Consider the following 18,457-nt stretch of genomic DNA (forward strand, 5'->3'; position numbering starts at 1 on the left):
TTTGCAGCTCATTCCTTCAAGCGGTTTACCCTGTGGGCGTGACAGACCTTCGACCTAATTTTACGCAAATAATCGATCATAACTCCGTAAATGTTCATCGGATTCCTACCACACTTGGTACTGAGATTCGCCTTAATGAGCCCTTTACGTGTGCCAAAGTTCAGCGTAATTGGAGTACGCATTCGTGTTTTATGGCAAATTTTGTAAAGTGTGCGAAAAGAAGTAGAAGAAAAAACGAAGAAAATTAAAACCCAAACTTTGGCCGCTCGTATCTCGGAAATGGCTTGAACTATTTTCTTCAAATTTGGAATGTAGACTCCCCTACCTAGCCGGCACGTCTGTAGCAAATTTGGTTTCAATCGGATAAGGAATCACTGAGCTACGAAGGTTTGAAAATCGCGTTTACTTTCTTCCTGTAAATATACTCACGGTGTGGCGCGCCGGCTTCTTGGGCCGCAGGACACACTAACCGTGTGTCTTGATTTTGACCATGCAGCACTGATTAGTTTTCAGAAGAACTTAGTTCTTTTCCTTGCTGTTTTTATCTTTCTGTTATGGTACGCTTGTTGCATCATAAGCAAACAATTAATGAAATGTCTTTTCCTTTAAGCAAGTACATGGTTAAATTTCTGAGGGGGTAAACACTCCTAGATCTTGGCCCCTAGGCTGGAAATTGTACACTTCAGAACAAGCTAATCCAAACATTCCATCTGTCAAAATATGTACATACTTGAGGAGATGCCTATGCACTGCACAACACAGCACAGCACAACACAGCTTAGGGATACTTGTGGTGGTGGTCTGGTGGATTATTGCATGCTTTAAGTGATTGTGGTACAAGTTAATGTAAAATGCAGAGTGGAGATGTGCTTATCTTTGTTACAGGACTGCCCGACTGCTCTAATAGAGTAATTGTGAATAAAACACAAAAACATACAGGACATGTGTTGATAAGTATTTAAATTTAATGACATGATTTATACTTTAATGGCATACTTTATAATTTAATGTCACTTTAAATACTCTAGGTTATTCTAAAGTTTCAAATTACTATTTAAAATACCAAAATTGCAAACAGGCATACTTCCAAGCCTCGGATGGCTTCCCAACATGCATGCCTTAGGTGGATCCTATCAAAATTTTTAATCTTATGTGGTAAGGAACTCACAGAAAAAAATTGGTGCTTTTGTCAGTTGTGTCCACATTTTTTTGCTAAGCCACCTAACTAAGTAATTTATCCCTTATCAAGCTTGTAGATGTTGTTTCTGATTATGGCACCAAGTCTATTATATATGTAGCAGTGGAATATTGAGCTTGATGACATTTTCACTAGCTACAGTTACTGCTACTGTTAGCATATATTCATGTTGATTTTTGATAGGCAAGTACATATTTTGATACACAAATGTAGCTATAGTGGAAACTGTCTAAGCCAGTCAGGGCCACATTTTTTTGGCCTTAATATGTCGGTGGCTATTTACATGTATATAGTTCAATGTGTATAAATGTCTCACTAGAACAATTTAAAATTAGCCCTTAATAGAAAGGTGGCCTTTCATTACAGGTGGCTGCTAAGACAAGTTCCACTGTAGCTTGGAACACTTAGTATAGGTAATCACACACATTTGAGTGCAAGTAGGGAATAATTGTACGAGTAACAGTAAAAATTGCACGAGATGAAGCCAAGAGCAATTTTGGCTGTTATGAGTACAATTATTCCATAATTGCACGAAAATGTGTGTGATTGCCTACTAATCACATAGTGGCCACCCTTCATGGTTTTTAGTACACATCTATCCAGTTCTATATGTGGCCTTTAACTTCTACCAGGTGATTGCATCATCCTTCTTTGTATTACATCATTTGTTGTTGCACTTAAAAGGCTTCACACGTCAGTAATTCTGATTAGCTACTCAAAATGTCTATATATGTTGCACTTAAAAGGCTTCTATTGTCAGCTTATTTGATTGGCTATTTATTATATCACTTTCTTGTTGCACTTAAACAGCTTCTGTTATTCTGCTATTTCATTGGCTACTTTGCAGTGCAACTACATACACAAGGCCATGTGATTTGGGATTAATTGCACTCTTACTATTGGGACTAATGTATTGCAAATTAAATCACTATGTGATTATAAATAAAACATGATGTTAAGTATTGTGTAGCTGCATCCTTTGTTCTTAACACAGGCATGAATACTACTTCAAATATTGTAATCTACTATAATATAGTTTTTCTAACGAGTAGTAATCAATGACTGATGTAGTAGAATGGCTTTAAAATCTTTTCAACTTACACCTTCAAAGATTCAAATTGTGTACTGATATCATTGTATCAGATTTCATTACATCTCAAAGTTATAATATGTGAATGATTGTAGAGACTATCATGCAATATGCACCACTTTCAGTCTCATCTTTTACTATACCTGTATTTCATGGTTTAACTTTGAAGTTAATTGCCTTGACCCTTTCTTTAATCAATTATTGATGTATTAAAGCTATAGATATGCATAAGTGTGCTGTAGTGAAGCTTTTGTACAGTGTAACACAAATTTCTATGGAACATTTCTATGATTCTACGATTCTCAATTATAGAATCAAAGTGTGAGCTACATTGCTTCATCTAAGTAGTTTCATCATGATACAGTTGATGTATGGAGTTTAAGCTGGTTATCTTAGGGCCAAAATTTCTGGGCTTTAATGTGCAGGTAGCTGCTTAATGCATTTGCATAAGTGTATAGGTAATCATTGGCCCTTATGGAGTGGTGGCCTTTCTATACAGGTGGCCACTAAGACTGGATTCCACTCTATTCCATCAAATTTGTGACAAGTAAGACAATGCATAGTGGTTTTAGAAGTGTACATTTTTCCAACAAAGACATCGTTTATAGGTACAAACATATAAAGATGGTCTTAAAGTGGTCAGTAGTAGGCATGCCCTTTCTAGTATGATTCAAAAGGGAACATATCTTAGTGGCCACCTCTTTATAAGGGCCAGCTTTAAATAGGATGTTTCTACTCTAATGCAACTATATGAAACAACATCCTAGGTATTAAGACCAAGAAATTTCGGATACCACTAAGACATGGCATTTTGATTCAACAATTCCATATTACGTGTACATATGTATTATAACTGTGTTGTTTGCATCCTGCAGTTACTATAATTTATTATACACACATAGGATTGGAAACTATCGTCATAATCTGTTATTATTATCTACTTTACCAGTTAGGCACTGGAAGGTGTACACAGAAGGCAGAGCCTGTTCAAGGTGTTTACCCACAGCCTAGGAGCCTAAGCAAAACTCTTTGTGCTAAATATCTTAAAGTGAAACGGGACAAATACCTAGAAGGGCTGAAAAAAGCCAACCCCATCATGACTTGATCCACAGGTCACCCAGATTCTGGCCAAGCACCACACTCGGAGCCAACTTTGGGGAAGCCACCTAAGTATGTAGGTAAATGTTGCAGCAGCAGCAGCAGCAGCAGCAGCAGTAGCAGTAGCAGCAGCAGCAGCAGCAGCAGCAGCAGCAGCAGCAGCAGCAGCAGCAGCAGCAGCAGCAGCAGCAGCAGCAGCATTATTATTATTATTATTATTATTATATACAGTAACTGGAATATCATTAACTGTACAGTAAATCCCCTATAAATGTAGATACCTCTATAATAAGGTCACCTTGTTATAGTGGCCACCTCTATTATATAGGACACTGAACTTACAGCAAAAGTATAATCAGTGATTCATTCATTAGGAAGCCTAATTATTGCTCCAACTTTCTTAGCTTTAAAAGTGGCTCTATTAGTATGGTTTCACTGTAGTGAACCCTTGTCGATACAAATCCTAACTATTTTAGTGCATAAAATGATTTGTGACATACTAATATAAGGTTACTTGCAATTGGTATTGGAAATTACTATCTACACTTAATTATTTATACCATACAAACAGTAGTGATTACAAGGCTACACATTAACACTTATAACTCATGATCTACTATTGTCTCCAACTTTAAACTCACAGTGATGAATGATGGGTATTAGAGCAACAAGTAAACCAAAAATAAATTTAATTAAAGAATATAAATTTTTGAAAATTAAGATCAAAGGAAAAAGCTACATTTTTGTGGTTTTACTTTCTCATTGGAGAAATTACAAAACATTATATATCATCTAAACGAGAATTTAATAAGCATTTCAACAATCTAAACCAGAAGTATCTATATCAATCACACGCAAAGTTATGGCTATTTTATTAAAGGCATGTAAGCAAAATGAAATTTTCAACAGAAACGTTAAGTGGTCATAACTTAAAGGGAGACCAACGAAATGAGCCAAATGTTGGTGTGAGAAAGTTTCTTGAAAGGGTCCATGTCTGTGCCAAATTTCATGAAAATTGAAAGAGGTGCAAATTTTTTTAGTTGAGTTGGTGTGGAATGACCCACCTGTTCTACGGCACTTTGTACAAGTGTACGATTTTTCAGTGCCCTCATAATCTTCACATGACTTTTCCTTATCAGGTAGGCTTCCTTTCTTACTGTTATTGTAGAGCGCTTGTGGTTTTTTGGTCTTTTTTGATACTTTGGAATTTCCAGTTAATGCTCAACATCAAGTAGAAACAAGCACGCAGTCAAAGTACTGTCCACGAATACAACTGGTTCAACTTGTTTGGTGTGGTACTGATATGTACGTAGCTAAACCAACAGAAAAAAATCTGGCCATGATTCTTGCCAAGCCAGACCCTTCACAAGGCCATTCAAGCTCTCCCTACCACCCAGAAAAAGACATCTGTTAAAACCAGCCTCGAGTAGTTTGAGTAGTACTGAAGGTCAAAACTAGTAGTATGATAGTGTAGCTATCCACTGGTGGTGTTAGTTTGGTTTTGCCTGTATGATATGCAATTTGGATTGGTTTTGTAAAATCTGGATGATGGCATTACAGCATAGTTTGGTGCATGGAAAAATCCTGGCACATTAGCTATAACAGTTATTTTGTTCAATGACAAAGTAGAGACTTCCCACCAACCTATGCTGTAATACCATCATTCATCTCTTGTTTCACTACTTTTATTGCATTGATCCCTACTTCATTTTTACATTAACAATTTTTTTAATACTAGTATGATCAATAATATCAAGTGCATTTACACACATTAATCAATAATCAGTTGAGATGATGTCAGTTTAGATGTCACTAAATCGCATGATCACAACCTACAAGTATAGTGTAACATGCAGATACTAAAATATTCATACTAAATACACACACTGCCCTTAGTAAGAAGTGTATTTTTGTCCAGGTACAGCTAGTAACTACGTATGTAAATAAGCAAATTCTACATTTAAAGATGTCACAAGTTCCTAAGTTCAGTATTATATATAGCTACAAAACAAAAATATTGGTGCCTTCTATGCAATAAAAAAGCGTAGCAACATGCAACCAGCAATCAATATCAGCATTGTAGTTGTGGGTAGAGCACGAATTGCTGTAGATCCCTACATAATTGACATAAAATACAATGAGGTAATTTTGAAATAAAAGTTAACTTTGGCAAAAGTTTAAGCCATCCTTTTTCCTAAGATTGGTAATGATAATTATGTATATTACATCACTGTCTGTGGGAAAACCAGTGTTATTGCCTATTTACAAGTTTAAAGAAATGCAGCAAAGCACATGGATATTTTTCTGAGAAGGTTACACACACACACACACACACACACACACACACACACACACACACACACACACACACACACACACACACACACACACACACACACACACACATGCACGCACACATGCACGCACACACACATATGCACACACACCACATCATCAGGGGCGGAGAACAGTACTTAAAAGTGGGTGGGGGGAGGGGGGAAAGTCATGTGGGGTGGCTGTAAGTCACAAAATGTTTTAAAATCATTAACTGTACCTCCTTAGTGTACAAAGCACACTAACATGCAAAGCATGTCAATACTAGGGGGGTTTGGGGTGTCACCCCACAGGAAAATTTTGATATTTGAATGCTTTGAGACTGAATCTGAGAGCATTTTCAGTGGTACATGTGTACTTGAATAGGATATTCCTATAATATTATGGGAAGTGTACAATTAGATATACGGTGAATGAAGGCATTTCAGATAGACTCATACTATTGATTACATATGTTAATGAAGACATACTGAATTAATTGCATAGCAGGACCAATTTGACTGAATGTTCTATTAAAGTAGTTAGGTGACTGCTCTATTAGAGCATATCAATCTTGTGCACTCCCAGTACTGATTCATTGCAGTATTCCATTCTTTCATAACCTTTAGCACAAATCCCAGTAAATAAAGGCAAAGTAAGTTGGCTAATGACTACAATAGTTCAATAGTTGCTTTACTTTAGCAACTGGGCATTGGAGAAAGTGAGGGGACACTGCCCCTCCACTGGTGAAAGTGGGGGGGGGGGGGGGGGGGAGGAGAAGTTGTGCCCTATGCCCTTATTTCTCTGTGCCTGCACTACATACATATACAAAGACACACACACAAGCACGCATGCACACACACAAAGCAAAGCCTTCAGCTGCCATGCTAGTAGGGATGCGGCGATCATGCCGGCATAATTTCAGGTATAATAGGTATGTGTGGGAATCAGGAATTTTGCTAGCATTTTGAGGTGATTATAAAGCTTTAACAGTAGGAAAATCTGCAGATTGCACAATTCCATTAAAAAATCGAGATACTCTAATAGAGCAGTCAGAAACTCTAATAGAACGGTCACTGAATATTGTTTACTCTAAAGTAGTCACATTGAAACAAAATACTCTAATACAGCAACCAGCTAAAGAATTCAAGACTATTGGAAGCTTAAACATCAATGAAAATGGTCTGATACAGCAATAAACTGGCATTGTTAGCCAATTATGTTGGCATAATTTTGGGAATAATGGGAAATTCTCAAAAGCATAATAGATGACTTTTTGAGCACTTCTCAAAAGCATAATGCTCAATTTTTGGAGCATAATAGCCTCATGCCTACATGCTAGCACAGTCATGCCTACCCAGTGGACCAGCACTTGGACACCTGTGCACTACTTAGGTGCTATGAGTCCATGCAGGAAAATCTTCCTTGGGCAGGACTAGTAAAACACAGGAGGCTGTGCCATGTCTCACAGGTGAAGGTGTAGACACTTGAAGTCCTACCTGGACCTTCACTTCCTACACAAGACATGGACAGTTGGTATTTGCTTCCCCAGTTTACACCAGGTACCCATTGATGTTACACCAGGGTGGGCTGCTTCCTCAGTTGACACCAGGCCACCAATTCCCATATAAACAGCTAGATAGGCTGGAGCAATGTAAGTAAAGTTTCTCACTCAAAGGAACAACAAAAACACCAATTTGGCATAACTAGGCATCTAACTTGGAACCTTTTGTTTGTGCCAGGCTGACGCTCTAGCCATTTGGCTATGCTGCCACACATACACACAAACATGCATATGCACACACACACACACACACACACACACACATACCACACATACACACACACACACGCACGCACGCACACACACACACACACACACACACACACACACACACACACACACACATGTACACACACACATGCACATTGAAATGGCTTATTGCTTATGTATCAGCTATCATAGTATCATTCTATAGTATTATATGGCAATATTGACTCGAAATTATTTATTGCTCTCAATTTATGCTAGGAAAGGTTGTTGCAGAAATAAGCCAAATTTTCTGTTCAATATTATTATCATTACCTCAAATTAGCTACTTACTTTATTTTCTGTAAACTCAGGAGGTGGAGCAGTTGTAACAATCATGTTGAGATTAACATAGTCATTTGCACCTCTATCATTGGTTGATTCTGCAAGGATGGTAATAGTTGCAGCATATCCATCTAAAGCATTTTCACACACAACTAGTTGAAGATCAATGTTAGTGGAGGAATTAAAGTCTGTAGTAACCATTGGTGGTATCTCATATGCAGTGAAGTTTGTTGAATTTCCCATTTCCTCTATTGTCACCATTAAATGAAAGTAGCGACTGTTCTGATCACCATTTATAAGTATAAGCTTAATAGTTTGATTGTCACCTGGTCTCATAGTTAAGAATGCAGCAGAACTTTCACCTAAATAAGTTATAAAACATCACAGTAAAATCCCTGTGTAAAGTTGACATTGTACCTACTGTACATTAGAATTTACAATACTCATTATGATTGTATTTATGCGGTTAAGCAGCACTAGGATCATAAAAGAATGATGCTACCATTTTTTGTCACACAGTATTAGTTGAAAACCAGTTAAAATTGAGTTTACCAATCATGTGTACTGTGTAACTTCTTGACAAGTATTGTATCATGTGAGCTGGATAATAGATCATGTGGTTGCAAAGAGTGCTAACTAAAAATCCTTAATGAGTATCACAACACACCTGAATTGACTACTGTGTATTATAGTGCCATTTGCACAAGTGTTTTATAACAAAGTAAATTTCTTCCAAGTTAGGAATGCATGATTTCGCTATTAAGATTTTTTATTTTTCAGTGACTTTTTTCATATAAACGTGATGAGTTGCAGTTGCTTAAACTTTTAGCAAAGCAAATCATGCACCTTTTAAGTTTTGTGCTAGACTATGATTTCCAGTCTGTTGTATCGCAACTTTTTCTAGCTTAGTACTTATTATGATGATGATTGGTACTAGTATGTCTTAATTGTTGCGTACCTACCAATAACATAATGGCTTTAGACAAACTTTGCAGGAAAGCGTGATTAATTACCTTACATAACCTAAAAATAACATGAATTATATCTCTGCCATTTTTGGTAGGAAAGCTTAAAGCTTGAAGAAACATGGAATTAGCTTTTTGGATTCTCCAAAGACTCCAACAGAAGACAACTGCGTTAGATAGATTCTTCACGCTTAGCTTATTATTTCAAGTTGATTTTGAATAGCTAATATTGGCATATTGTTTGCATCTATGTACTGAAGTTTGGCTGCATAATATGTACTGAAATTTTAAGTTGTAGTAATGTTTCATGATGCAGATCACACTGGAGAAACATTGGGTTGGAACCAAGTGCATTGTCGACCTTGAATTTAAGATTTAATGTGTGACAGCAACAAATCCTTTATAGAATGATCAATTCTCCATTGTATGTGACTGATGTCTGGCCAAGAGAGTCATTGAGTTTGTCTGTTTTGCCTTGTATACAATTGATAAATCTGATGCAGTTAACCTCCCTTTGCCTCTTCTATCAGAATTCTTGGTATTCTCTGATAATTAAAAACTAACTGTGATTCTCCATGATTAAAAAGGGTAACCTGGAATTTGAAGACTATTCTACAGTAAATAATCAAAATTACTGTCTATTACTTGATTCTTAGTCAGGCAAAGCTAGACAGCTTACCTAATCTATTCTTTCTTTAGCTTCACTGGCATGATTCCTGTATTGGAATTGACAAATTCTTCCTATCTGGAATCAATTTCTGCTAGTGTGTAAACAATCTAGCTGATACCCTTCAGAATCTAGTAAATGTTCATTGAATTTGGCTTGAGTTGGTTCCCAAAACTATTCTTTCCATTGCTAGATCCTCCAGGCAGGGAAAAGTGTCAGAGTTTTTAGGAAACAATTCTGTGTTCCATATTTCCTTGGCAGGGTGAGTGTCAGAGTCTTAGGAAATAATTCCACATTCCATGCTTCCTTGTTGTGTATATATCCAATAGCACAACAACTAGATGGCATTGTGAACACCTCAGTGCACACTCATTCACCCATGTTAAGCTAGTTAAGCAGTTGCTACTATTCGTGTCTCACTGCTGTATTAGAGTGACCGTTTTATTGGATGCAAAAGAAACTGCTGCAATTCTGCAATCATGGAACAGTCATTAGTTAAAACAAAAGTAATAATTAAGCAGACTTTTGAATTGTGGTACAAAGTGTAGGTCCAAATATCAGAATGGAAAACAGTTGCTAGTATACAGTGACAAGGCAGGGTTAAATGGTAACAATAATAATGATTGAGACTTTCACAGCAACAGCGGCATAGCCAAATCCATCACAGACACTTTTCTGATTCACCATTACCTATCCTGAGCAGTGGGCTGGATTGGTTGATGAAGCTACTCAATTATGTTATGACAGTACATAGCACAACTTGAACAATACTACTGTAAGTCATTTTTTATGGACAGAAATAGGGCTATCCAAGGGGTTTTTCCTAGGAGTAACCTGACTGTGTATAAATAATAGGAGGCAATAAATAGAACAGAGATCATATGATTCAGTGATTACAAAACAAAACACTCAACAAAGGATTGGTATTAACTCTTTTACTAGTGGGTTGGATAGTTTACATTTGGATTAAGTTATGTAGCTATCAGTATGGGCCAAACTCAGATCACAGAATAGAGGGAGGTATTTGAGACATTAGCACCCATCTACTGACATGGATATTGCTTAGTGATAGTTCAAATGATACGTATGATGTACTTGCTCAATCAGCAGTTGTTTTTTGCTACTAAGACATCAGATGTATGTATGGTTTAAGAAGACCAATAGCTACTGTAGTTAGTGTTCTCTTTGAGTAAGGTTATGATAGTCATCTTGCATCAGTAGTGTAAGAAAAGTATGCATAACACATATTATTATGTTTTAAATGTGGTATTGATGACCATATGAAGACGGGCATGTGTATGCGTCTTGCATGGCTAAATATGGCTTGCCTGCCCAGTGCCTGGCATGGGAAAAATTCTGACTATGCCACTGCATAACAGTGTTAAAATGAACAGTTGAACAGTTGACATTACAGATGTTAACAGAGTTTCCATTAGTCACAGAAACTGTGCAAAAGATACAATGCAACTAACAATAGGGACACAGCTGACACCCACTTAGCAGGCTGAAATTCACAAACAGGCCTCTCCTGCGTTTAGCATTAGAGAACTAAGAACTATCATAGTTGGTAGACAAATCATCAGCAAAACCCTTCACTTAGGCAAGAGTTGTACCAATAATCAGATCAGCTGAAGTATCGGCCACTGATATGGTACCAATACCAGTATCAGTACACAACAGTAGGAGGACTGATATCACTACCAATATTTATACAGTACCAATTTTTGTACATAAATGGATTATGTATCAGTTTTCCATGTGATTATTGTTCACTGTGCAATAAGCGCAATGCAATTAGAAGTCATATAAATACACAGGATTCTAGTGTTTGATGCTGTAAAGCTTTTCACAGTCTTTACAAATTGCAGTAGTGGATCTAGATGGGTTTCTAGGGTTTCGACAGAAACCCCCCTTTAAATTTAGCTCAGTGGCAGTAACATTGTTGTACTGACAATTTGTCATAACAAACAACAATATACCACCGTAGTTCAGTAGTATGCATGCAGTTGCACTTAACTAACACCATTTATAGCTATTAAACCTTCAGCAACACTTCACTTTTCATCTTCAATTGTATTAAAAACGATTGAGATACTCTAATAGAGCAGTCAAGCAACTACTCTAATAGAGCAATCAAAGCTACAGTTTGTAGTCGCATATATTATTTACCCCATAATTAGCTATAGTATTTACAGTTTAAAGTATTGAATTTATTGTAATTGCTAACTAAAAATAGCCTAAAATCCAATCTCAGAGCTTTCTAAAATTTCCGGAGAACTGTCATTGATGCATGCCTTATTCAGCTACATGTATATACCAGCTTTCGGAAACACCCTTTTTAAAATCCTAGATCCGCCACTGAATTGCTGTTTCCATATAACTTGTGCCTTACAACTATGCAAAAATAAGCTTACCCAATAAATTATAAAGTCATTAACATGAGGGGCATTAAACCTTTTTTCACCATGATTCAAAGTGTGTGAGAAACAACTGATACTAAAGACAGCAGGATCGTAATCAACAGACAAAGTATTAATCAACTCACGGGCAATTTAATCACCAATAAGATTTTTGGCTAGCATTTTTGGCCAAATTTTTTTTTGTTGAATGCACCACCCTGAATCAAATGAAGCAAACACAACTGCAAAAACCTGCTTGTTCCAACAAAAATATTAGACAATGGTTTACCAGCAATTTCATTTTTCAACTTCTCTTTTTCTTGGTCCAGAATAAATGGTACTAGATCAGACATTTGTCTTCTATCTATCAAACGATATGCATGCTCCGCTAGTAAATCTCTGAACTCCAGTATTTTGTTAAGAGCTACTCCAGTTGAAAGGATGGTACAGACTACTTTAATATGATGCACACTTTGATCATCTGGAAGACTCACCCTTTAGATGCTCCAAAGTGCCTCGTGATTGTAATACACTGTAACTACACTATTTCTACACCTGTAGTTCATCTCCCCTTTGAGTTTCCAGCCTCTTTTTACTTGAGATGTGTTTTGTACTTTTAATGTGATGATTGATCACAGAGCTTTCTCTGAAAGTTCTTCCCGACAAGCGAGACAGAACAGCTTTTGTTTGAAACAGTCAGATTTTCACCTGTATACTGCATAACGTGCTGAGAGGAGCGATGGATTTTGAATCACTTGCAGACACTCCTCGTGAACACTTCTTTCCTTTTGGAGTTGGATTTCAATCTACTTTCCTCTTTCGTGACAGCTCAGAAGAAGTTGGCCTGTGTAGACGACAAACTTGATGATGCCAAAGTATCTGTTGTTAATGGCATGCATGTTGAGATGCTGATAGAGGCTATTAAAGTGTTACTTTTTGACATTACCAGACAGTCAGTCTCATGCATTATATCAATTGATATCATTTTGTGTGATTGGAATCATCAGAAACTGTACCACTTCATCTACTTGAGTCATCAAGAATATCTCCAAACAGGTCGGCCTTTTTCTCTGATTATTCTTGTATTATGCCTGACAGCTTCCGATTATTCTAGAATTATTCCTGCAAAATTAAGCACCCATTATTCTTTAAATTATACTGGCATAATAGGTACAGGCCTACAACTGTCCTGAAGACTTGACTGACTTAGTATGTATGTAACATTGTATTGTGGGTTTTGTAGTCTAATATTGCTCATGTGTATGTAGTGCGTCATTAAGAATAGTGTGAACACGTTGTCGCTGTATTGTTTTACGGTCGGTATCCTTCGCGTATCAAGTTTGATACTGTAACCAGGATACCTTCTTCTACAGGTAAACCCGCTATCCCAGTCATTGATGCTGTAACCAGGATATCTTCTTCTACAGGTAAACCCACTATCCCAGTCATTGGTGCTGTGACCGAAACCGACCGGACTAAGCAGTTTATTGACACCAAATCAAATGGAAGAGATTCAGTGACTACGTGTTAAGCGACGTGGCCTCAAGGGTAGCATAACGGAATTATTAGCTAAAGTTGACAAAGCACTTACCGCCGAATTGGAGAGAGTGAGCATTGAATCCACGCCGGAATTGCGGAGAATATTAGTAGCCACTACAGTCAAACAGCTCAGAGTGAAACATGAACAGATAATCATACTTGACAGCACTATTGCAGAGATGATTCAGAAGGAAGATGAGCTTGAATTAGAGATATGTGATGCAGATACCTACCAGACACTCTAGAACAACAAATAGCTGTCCTAACTGAATTCACGAAGAAAGCCAATCAACCACCAGCTATGTCACGTCCCACCCACCCTCCCAAACCTGATGACAGCCCACCAGCATTAGCTTCGGCACAAACCACTACTCTCCCTTCATCAACTGAGGCAGCAGGAGACTCCTTGCCAGAAACTGAGGTGAACAAGAAACCACTCCGATCCGACACACATGAGTGATGTAACATCTCATGACATATCTACACGTAGTAGTAAAGACACGCACATGAATTACAGCAGGCTTCCCAAACTGCATCTGCCTACATTTGATGGGAACCCTTTACAATGGCAGACCTTTTGGGATTCATTCTCTGCAGCAGTGGGCTCCAACCCGTGCCTTACAGGAATCCAGAAATTCAACTATCTGCATGCTCAGCTGCAGGGGGATGCATCCCGCATTATCAGCGGCTTCCCACTGTCTGATACCAATTATGCTCACTCACTGGAATTATTGAGGGAAAGGTTTGGGAAGCAATATAAACTAGTGGATGCTCATATGGATGCACTATTGAATGCATCACCACCATCTAACACTTTAACCAGCTTACAGACATTCTATGACACATTACAGAGCCACATTAGAGCACTGTCAGCTTTGGGCAAACCATCTCAGTCGTATGGCTCCCTTTTAACCACTGCTATTTTGGGCAAATTACCACCTGACATTAAAATGCACATGGCTCGTGACCACTACAATACTGAGTGGACAGTTGATGAATTATTGACCAGGGTTTTAAGAGAGGTACAAATCTTTGAAGCTGGCCTACCAGTTGGCCGCAAACATTCAAACACCTGAGCCAGTACCATTCCTACCACAGCCTCCTTCTACACAGCTACTAACAAAATGCCACAGACTCGTGATAAACGCAGGAGAGATCCAACATGTGCATTCTGCAAGGGGATGCACAAAACCACCTCGTGTACCTCAGTCACATGCCCTAAAGAGCGACTCGCCATTGTAAAGAGTGCTGGTCTGTGCTTTAATTGCCTGGCACGGCATAAAGTATCTGAATGTACATCCAAGTTTAGCTGCCGAGAGTGTCATAAGAAGCATCACACGACTCTCTGTCATGCGTTCACTACCAACTTAAGGCCAACTCAACATGATGAAGTACAGCCAGAAGCAGTTTTACCTCCTACAAATTCAGCAACTACAGCTCCCACTAACTCAACTTTGACGTCTACAAATCCTACCTTAGCTGCTGCCACTAGTTCACTTACCACAATGACCCCTCCACCATTGTCCGCACTTCATACTAGTGTTTGCCTCCTTAAAACTGCCATTGCGGACATATCAGGAGACTCAACTACCATTGAAGGCCACATACTCTTTGACGAAGGGGTCCAACGCTCATTCATTACTCAAGAGTTAGCTAACATGCTGCAACTGACACCAACCTGTCATGAACTCATCACAGTGTCATCATTTGGAGCACAGGTGTCCACGCCTACTAGGTTTGCTGTGACATCAATCTCCATTCATACATTGAATGGTGGCCAGATACCTATCTCTGTCCTGATCGTACCCAAGCTAACTGCACCTGTTGGAAACTCCATTCGAACCCATCTTGATCGATTTCCCTATCTCCGAGGACTTACATTGGCTCATCCAATCACTAGTGATGAGAACTTTCACGTATCAGTACTGGTAGGTGCAGATTATTATTGGCAATTCATCCAGGACCATGTGGTACGTGGTGATGGACCAACTGCTGTACAATCCAGATTGGGGTACTTACTCTCTGGCCCACTTCCTTAACCACAACTGGCTGATACAACCAGTCTTCATGTGTCCATTTTGTCCTGCACTACAGAGGGTGCTACACACAGCAGGTTCTGGAATATGGAATCCATAGGAACTACATGTGTTGCGGAGACATCAGATGCTGATTTTTTACATAAGTATATGGCCACCAAGATAACAGTACAACCAGACGGGGCCTATAGCCTCAAGTTTCCTTGGAAGGATTCCCATCCTCCCCTTCCCTCCAACTACACTGTTTGTTATAGAAGAACCAGATCCATGGTTTATCGGCTGACAAAGACACCAAAACTTCTAAGGATGTATGATGCCATCATCAAGGAACAAGAGACTAGAGGATTCATTGAGAGAGCAAACGATAACTGTGAAAGAGGTTCTGTCCATTACATCCCACATCATCCTATCCATAAAGAATCCTCAACAACCCCAATCCACATTGTTTTCGACTGCAGTTGTAAACCGTCTGTAGATTCACCTAGCTTGAATGACTGTTTACATCCCAGTCCACCATCTGTCAATGATCTCTGTTCCATTCTTGTTAGATTCCAACAGCACAATGTTGCCTTCTCATCGGACATAGAAAAGGCTTTTCTACATGTCCACTTGGACGAAGAAGACAGAGATTTTACTCGTTTTCTGTGGCTTTCGGATCCATGTGATGTAAGCAGTCCCCTCATTGCTTTTAGATTCCGGGTTGTGTTGTTCCGGGCCACCTGCTCTCCATTTATGCTGCAGGCCACACTTACCTATCATTTGACTCGTAATGGCTCGAGTATCTCTCAGGATCTTCTTCGTAATCTATATGTCGACAATGTAGTCTCTGGCTGCCAGACAGAAACTGCCTTTCTAGATTACTTTGTACAATCAAGATCAATCTTAAATACTGCCAACTTCAATCTGTGATCCTGGGCCTCCAACAATACCCAGCTGATGAACACCGCCAAACAACACCAGGCTGCCGAAGCAAAGAATCTAGTTAAGGCCCTTGGCTTGTGGTGGGACACCCATTCAGATTTAATCTACTCGTCCCCCAAGCCTATTGCTTTACTCACCACTACAACAACCAAACGAGACGTACTAAAATGGGCTTCTACAATCTTTGATCCTTTGGGACTTATCTCACCCGTGACCATCTCTGCTAAATTGTTCCTTCAAACTCTATGGCAACAACACATCAATTGGGATATCAATCTGAGTGAGGAACTGAATAAAACATGTAATCAAATCTCCCGTGATATAGTACAAGCCACAGCACTACCATTTCGTAGACAGTGTGCCTCCTCACCATCAACATTGGAGCCAACCTTGCACATTTTTGTGGATGCCAGCCTTCAGGCATATGATGCAGTTGTATATCTGCAACAAGGGACCATTTGCACACTAGTAATGTCCAAGTCTAGAGCTGCGCCACTTAAGAAGCATTCTTTGCCAAGGCTAGAATTTATGGCAGCTGTTGTTGCTGCACGGTTGTGCTCATTTGTTAAAACATCACTTAATACCATCACTAATCTTGTCCTATGGTCCGACAGTCAAATTGTCCTCTCATGGATATTCAGTGAGAAAAAGCTGAAACCCTTTGTCAGCAATTGAGTAGCTGAAATACGCTCCGTCTCAACCATGTGGAGGTATTGTCCATCGGTGGATAATCCAGCAGACCTTCTCACCAGGGGCATCACATATAACCGACTACATAATTCCACCCAGTGGACCCATGGACCATCATGGCTAAGCTTGCCTTCACAATGGCCAACATGGCATCGGCTAGAAGTTCTGCATGTCCAAGGAGCAGCAGAAGAACTAGAAACAGCAGAACAAACAGCTGTCAATGTCACCACAACAGCTCCACTTGGCATTCTGAAGGTCATTGATATTACCAAATTCAGCAGCCTCAACAAGCTCATGGCAGTCACCGCTTATTCACATCGATTCATCCACAACTGTAGACAGAACTCCACATCAAGGCTGACAGGACCACTAAAAGCATCAGAATTAGCACGAGCTAACCTAGATTGGATACGTCAAGTACAGTGCTTAACATTCCATGACGAAATTGCAACCTTGAAACTGAAGAGCCGCCATTTACCCTTAATACGCCAATTGAGGCTATTTCTTGACAATGATTACCTACTACGTTGTGGTGGGCACATACATAATGCACCCCTTACAGAACTAGCAAGATTCCCATATCTTCTCCCTTCTAATCACTACTTCACAGAGCTTGTCATCAGGAATGCTCACAAAACAAACCTTCACAGTGGAGTTAATGCAACCCTTGCAATTGTACGGCAGACGTACTGGATTCCATCAGCTCGTCAGTGTATCAAGACCTTATTAAGGAAATGTGTCATCTGCAGAAAAACATCCGGGAAACCCTATGCCATGCCAGGACCACCTCCACTTGTGAAGTCAAGAGTCAACCAAACAGATCCCTTCCAAGTAACTGGGGTTAATTTTACTGGGGAACTATCCGTAAGGACACCAAGTGGTGAACGTAAAGTGTACATATGTCTGTTCACTTGTACCGTTTCTCGTGCAGTTCACCTCGAAATCGTTACTGACCTAACTATGGAAAGCTTCCTTTACGCATTCTGTCGATTTGCAGGGAGACGCTCTGTACCTCGGCTTTTACTGTCAGACAATGGCTCTACCTTCATAGCGGCTGCGGAGGAACTGAAGACTCTGTTTCAATCTGTGGAACTGGCAGAAACCCTCGCACGGAAAGGTACTGAATGGAAATTTATCCCAAAACGTGCCCCTTGGTTTGGGGGCTTTTGGGAGCTCCTCATAGGCTTGACAAAGACCACTTTAAAGAAAACGTTGGGCAGGACACATGCTACACTGGAAAGCCTCCAAACGATTGTGGTCGAAATTGAGGCAATCCTCAATGACCGCCCTCTGACCTATGTGTCGTCCGATGCCAGAGATCCCGAGCCAATAACCCCATCACATCTGCTCCACGGTAGAAAGATTGTTGCACTACCGCATTCAACTACTGAAGATGAAATTCAGGATCCTGACTTTGGAGACAATTCAGAGATTAGAGGCAGAGCT

At 39.3% G+C, this 18,457-nt stretch overlaps 1 protein-coding gene across 1 annotated transcript in view; it reads right to left on the reverse strand.

Moving 5' to 3' along the window:
- Positions 1 to 5,227: 5,227 nt before the first annotated feature.
- The window catches only part of LOC136263402 (von Willebrand factor A domain-containing protein 7-like), a 63,266-nt gene continuing 50,036 nt past the window's right edge, over positions 5,228 to 18,457 (reverse strand). The window contains exons 5-6 of the mRNA XM_066057917.1: positions 7,804 to 8,156; positions 5,228 to 5,500 (exon numbers count right to left, since the gene is read on the reverse strand). Coding sequence (XP_065913989.1) covers positions 5,414 to 5,500; positions 7,804 to 8,156 — 440 coding nt within the window. The 3' untranslated portion in view covers positions 5,228 to 5,413. The remainder of the gene's footprint in view (positions 5,501 to 7,803; positions 8,157 to 18,457) is intronic.

Source organism: Dysidea avara, chromosome 1, assembly GCF_963678975.1.
Source record: "Dysidea avara chromosome 1, odDysAvar1.4, whole genome shotgun sequence".
NCBI classification, from domain to species: domain Eukaryota; kingdom Metazoa; phylum Porifera; class Demospongiae; order Dictyoceratida; family Dysideidae; genus Dysidea; species Dysidea avara.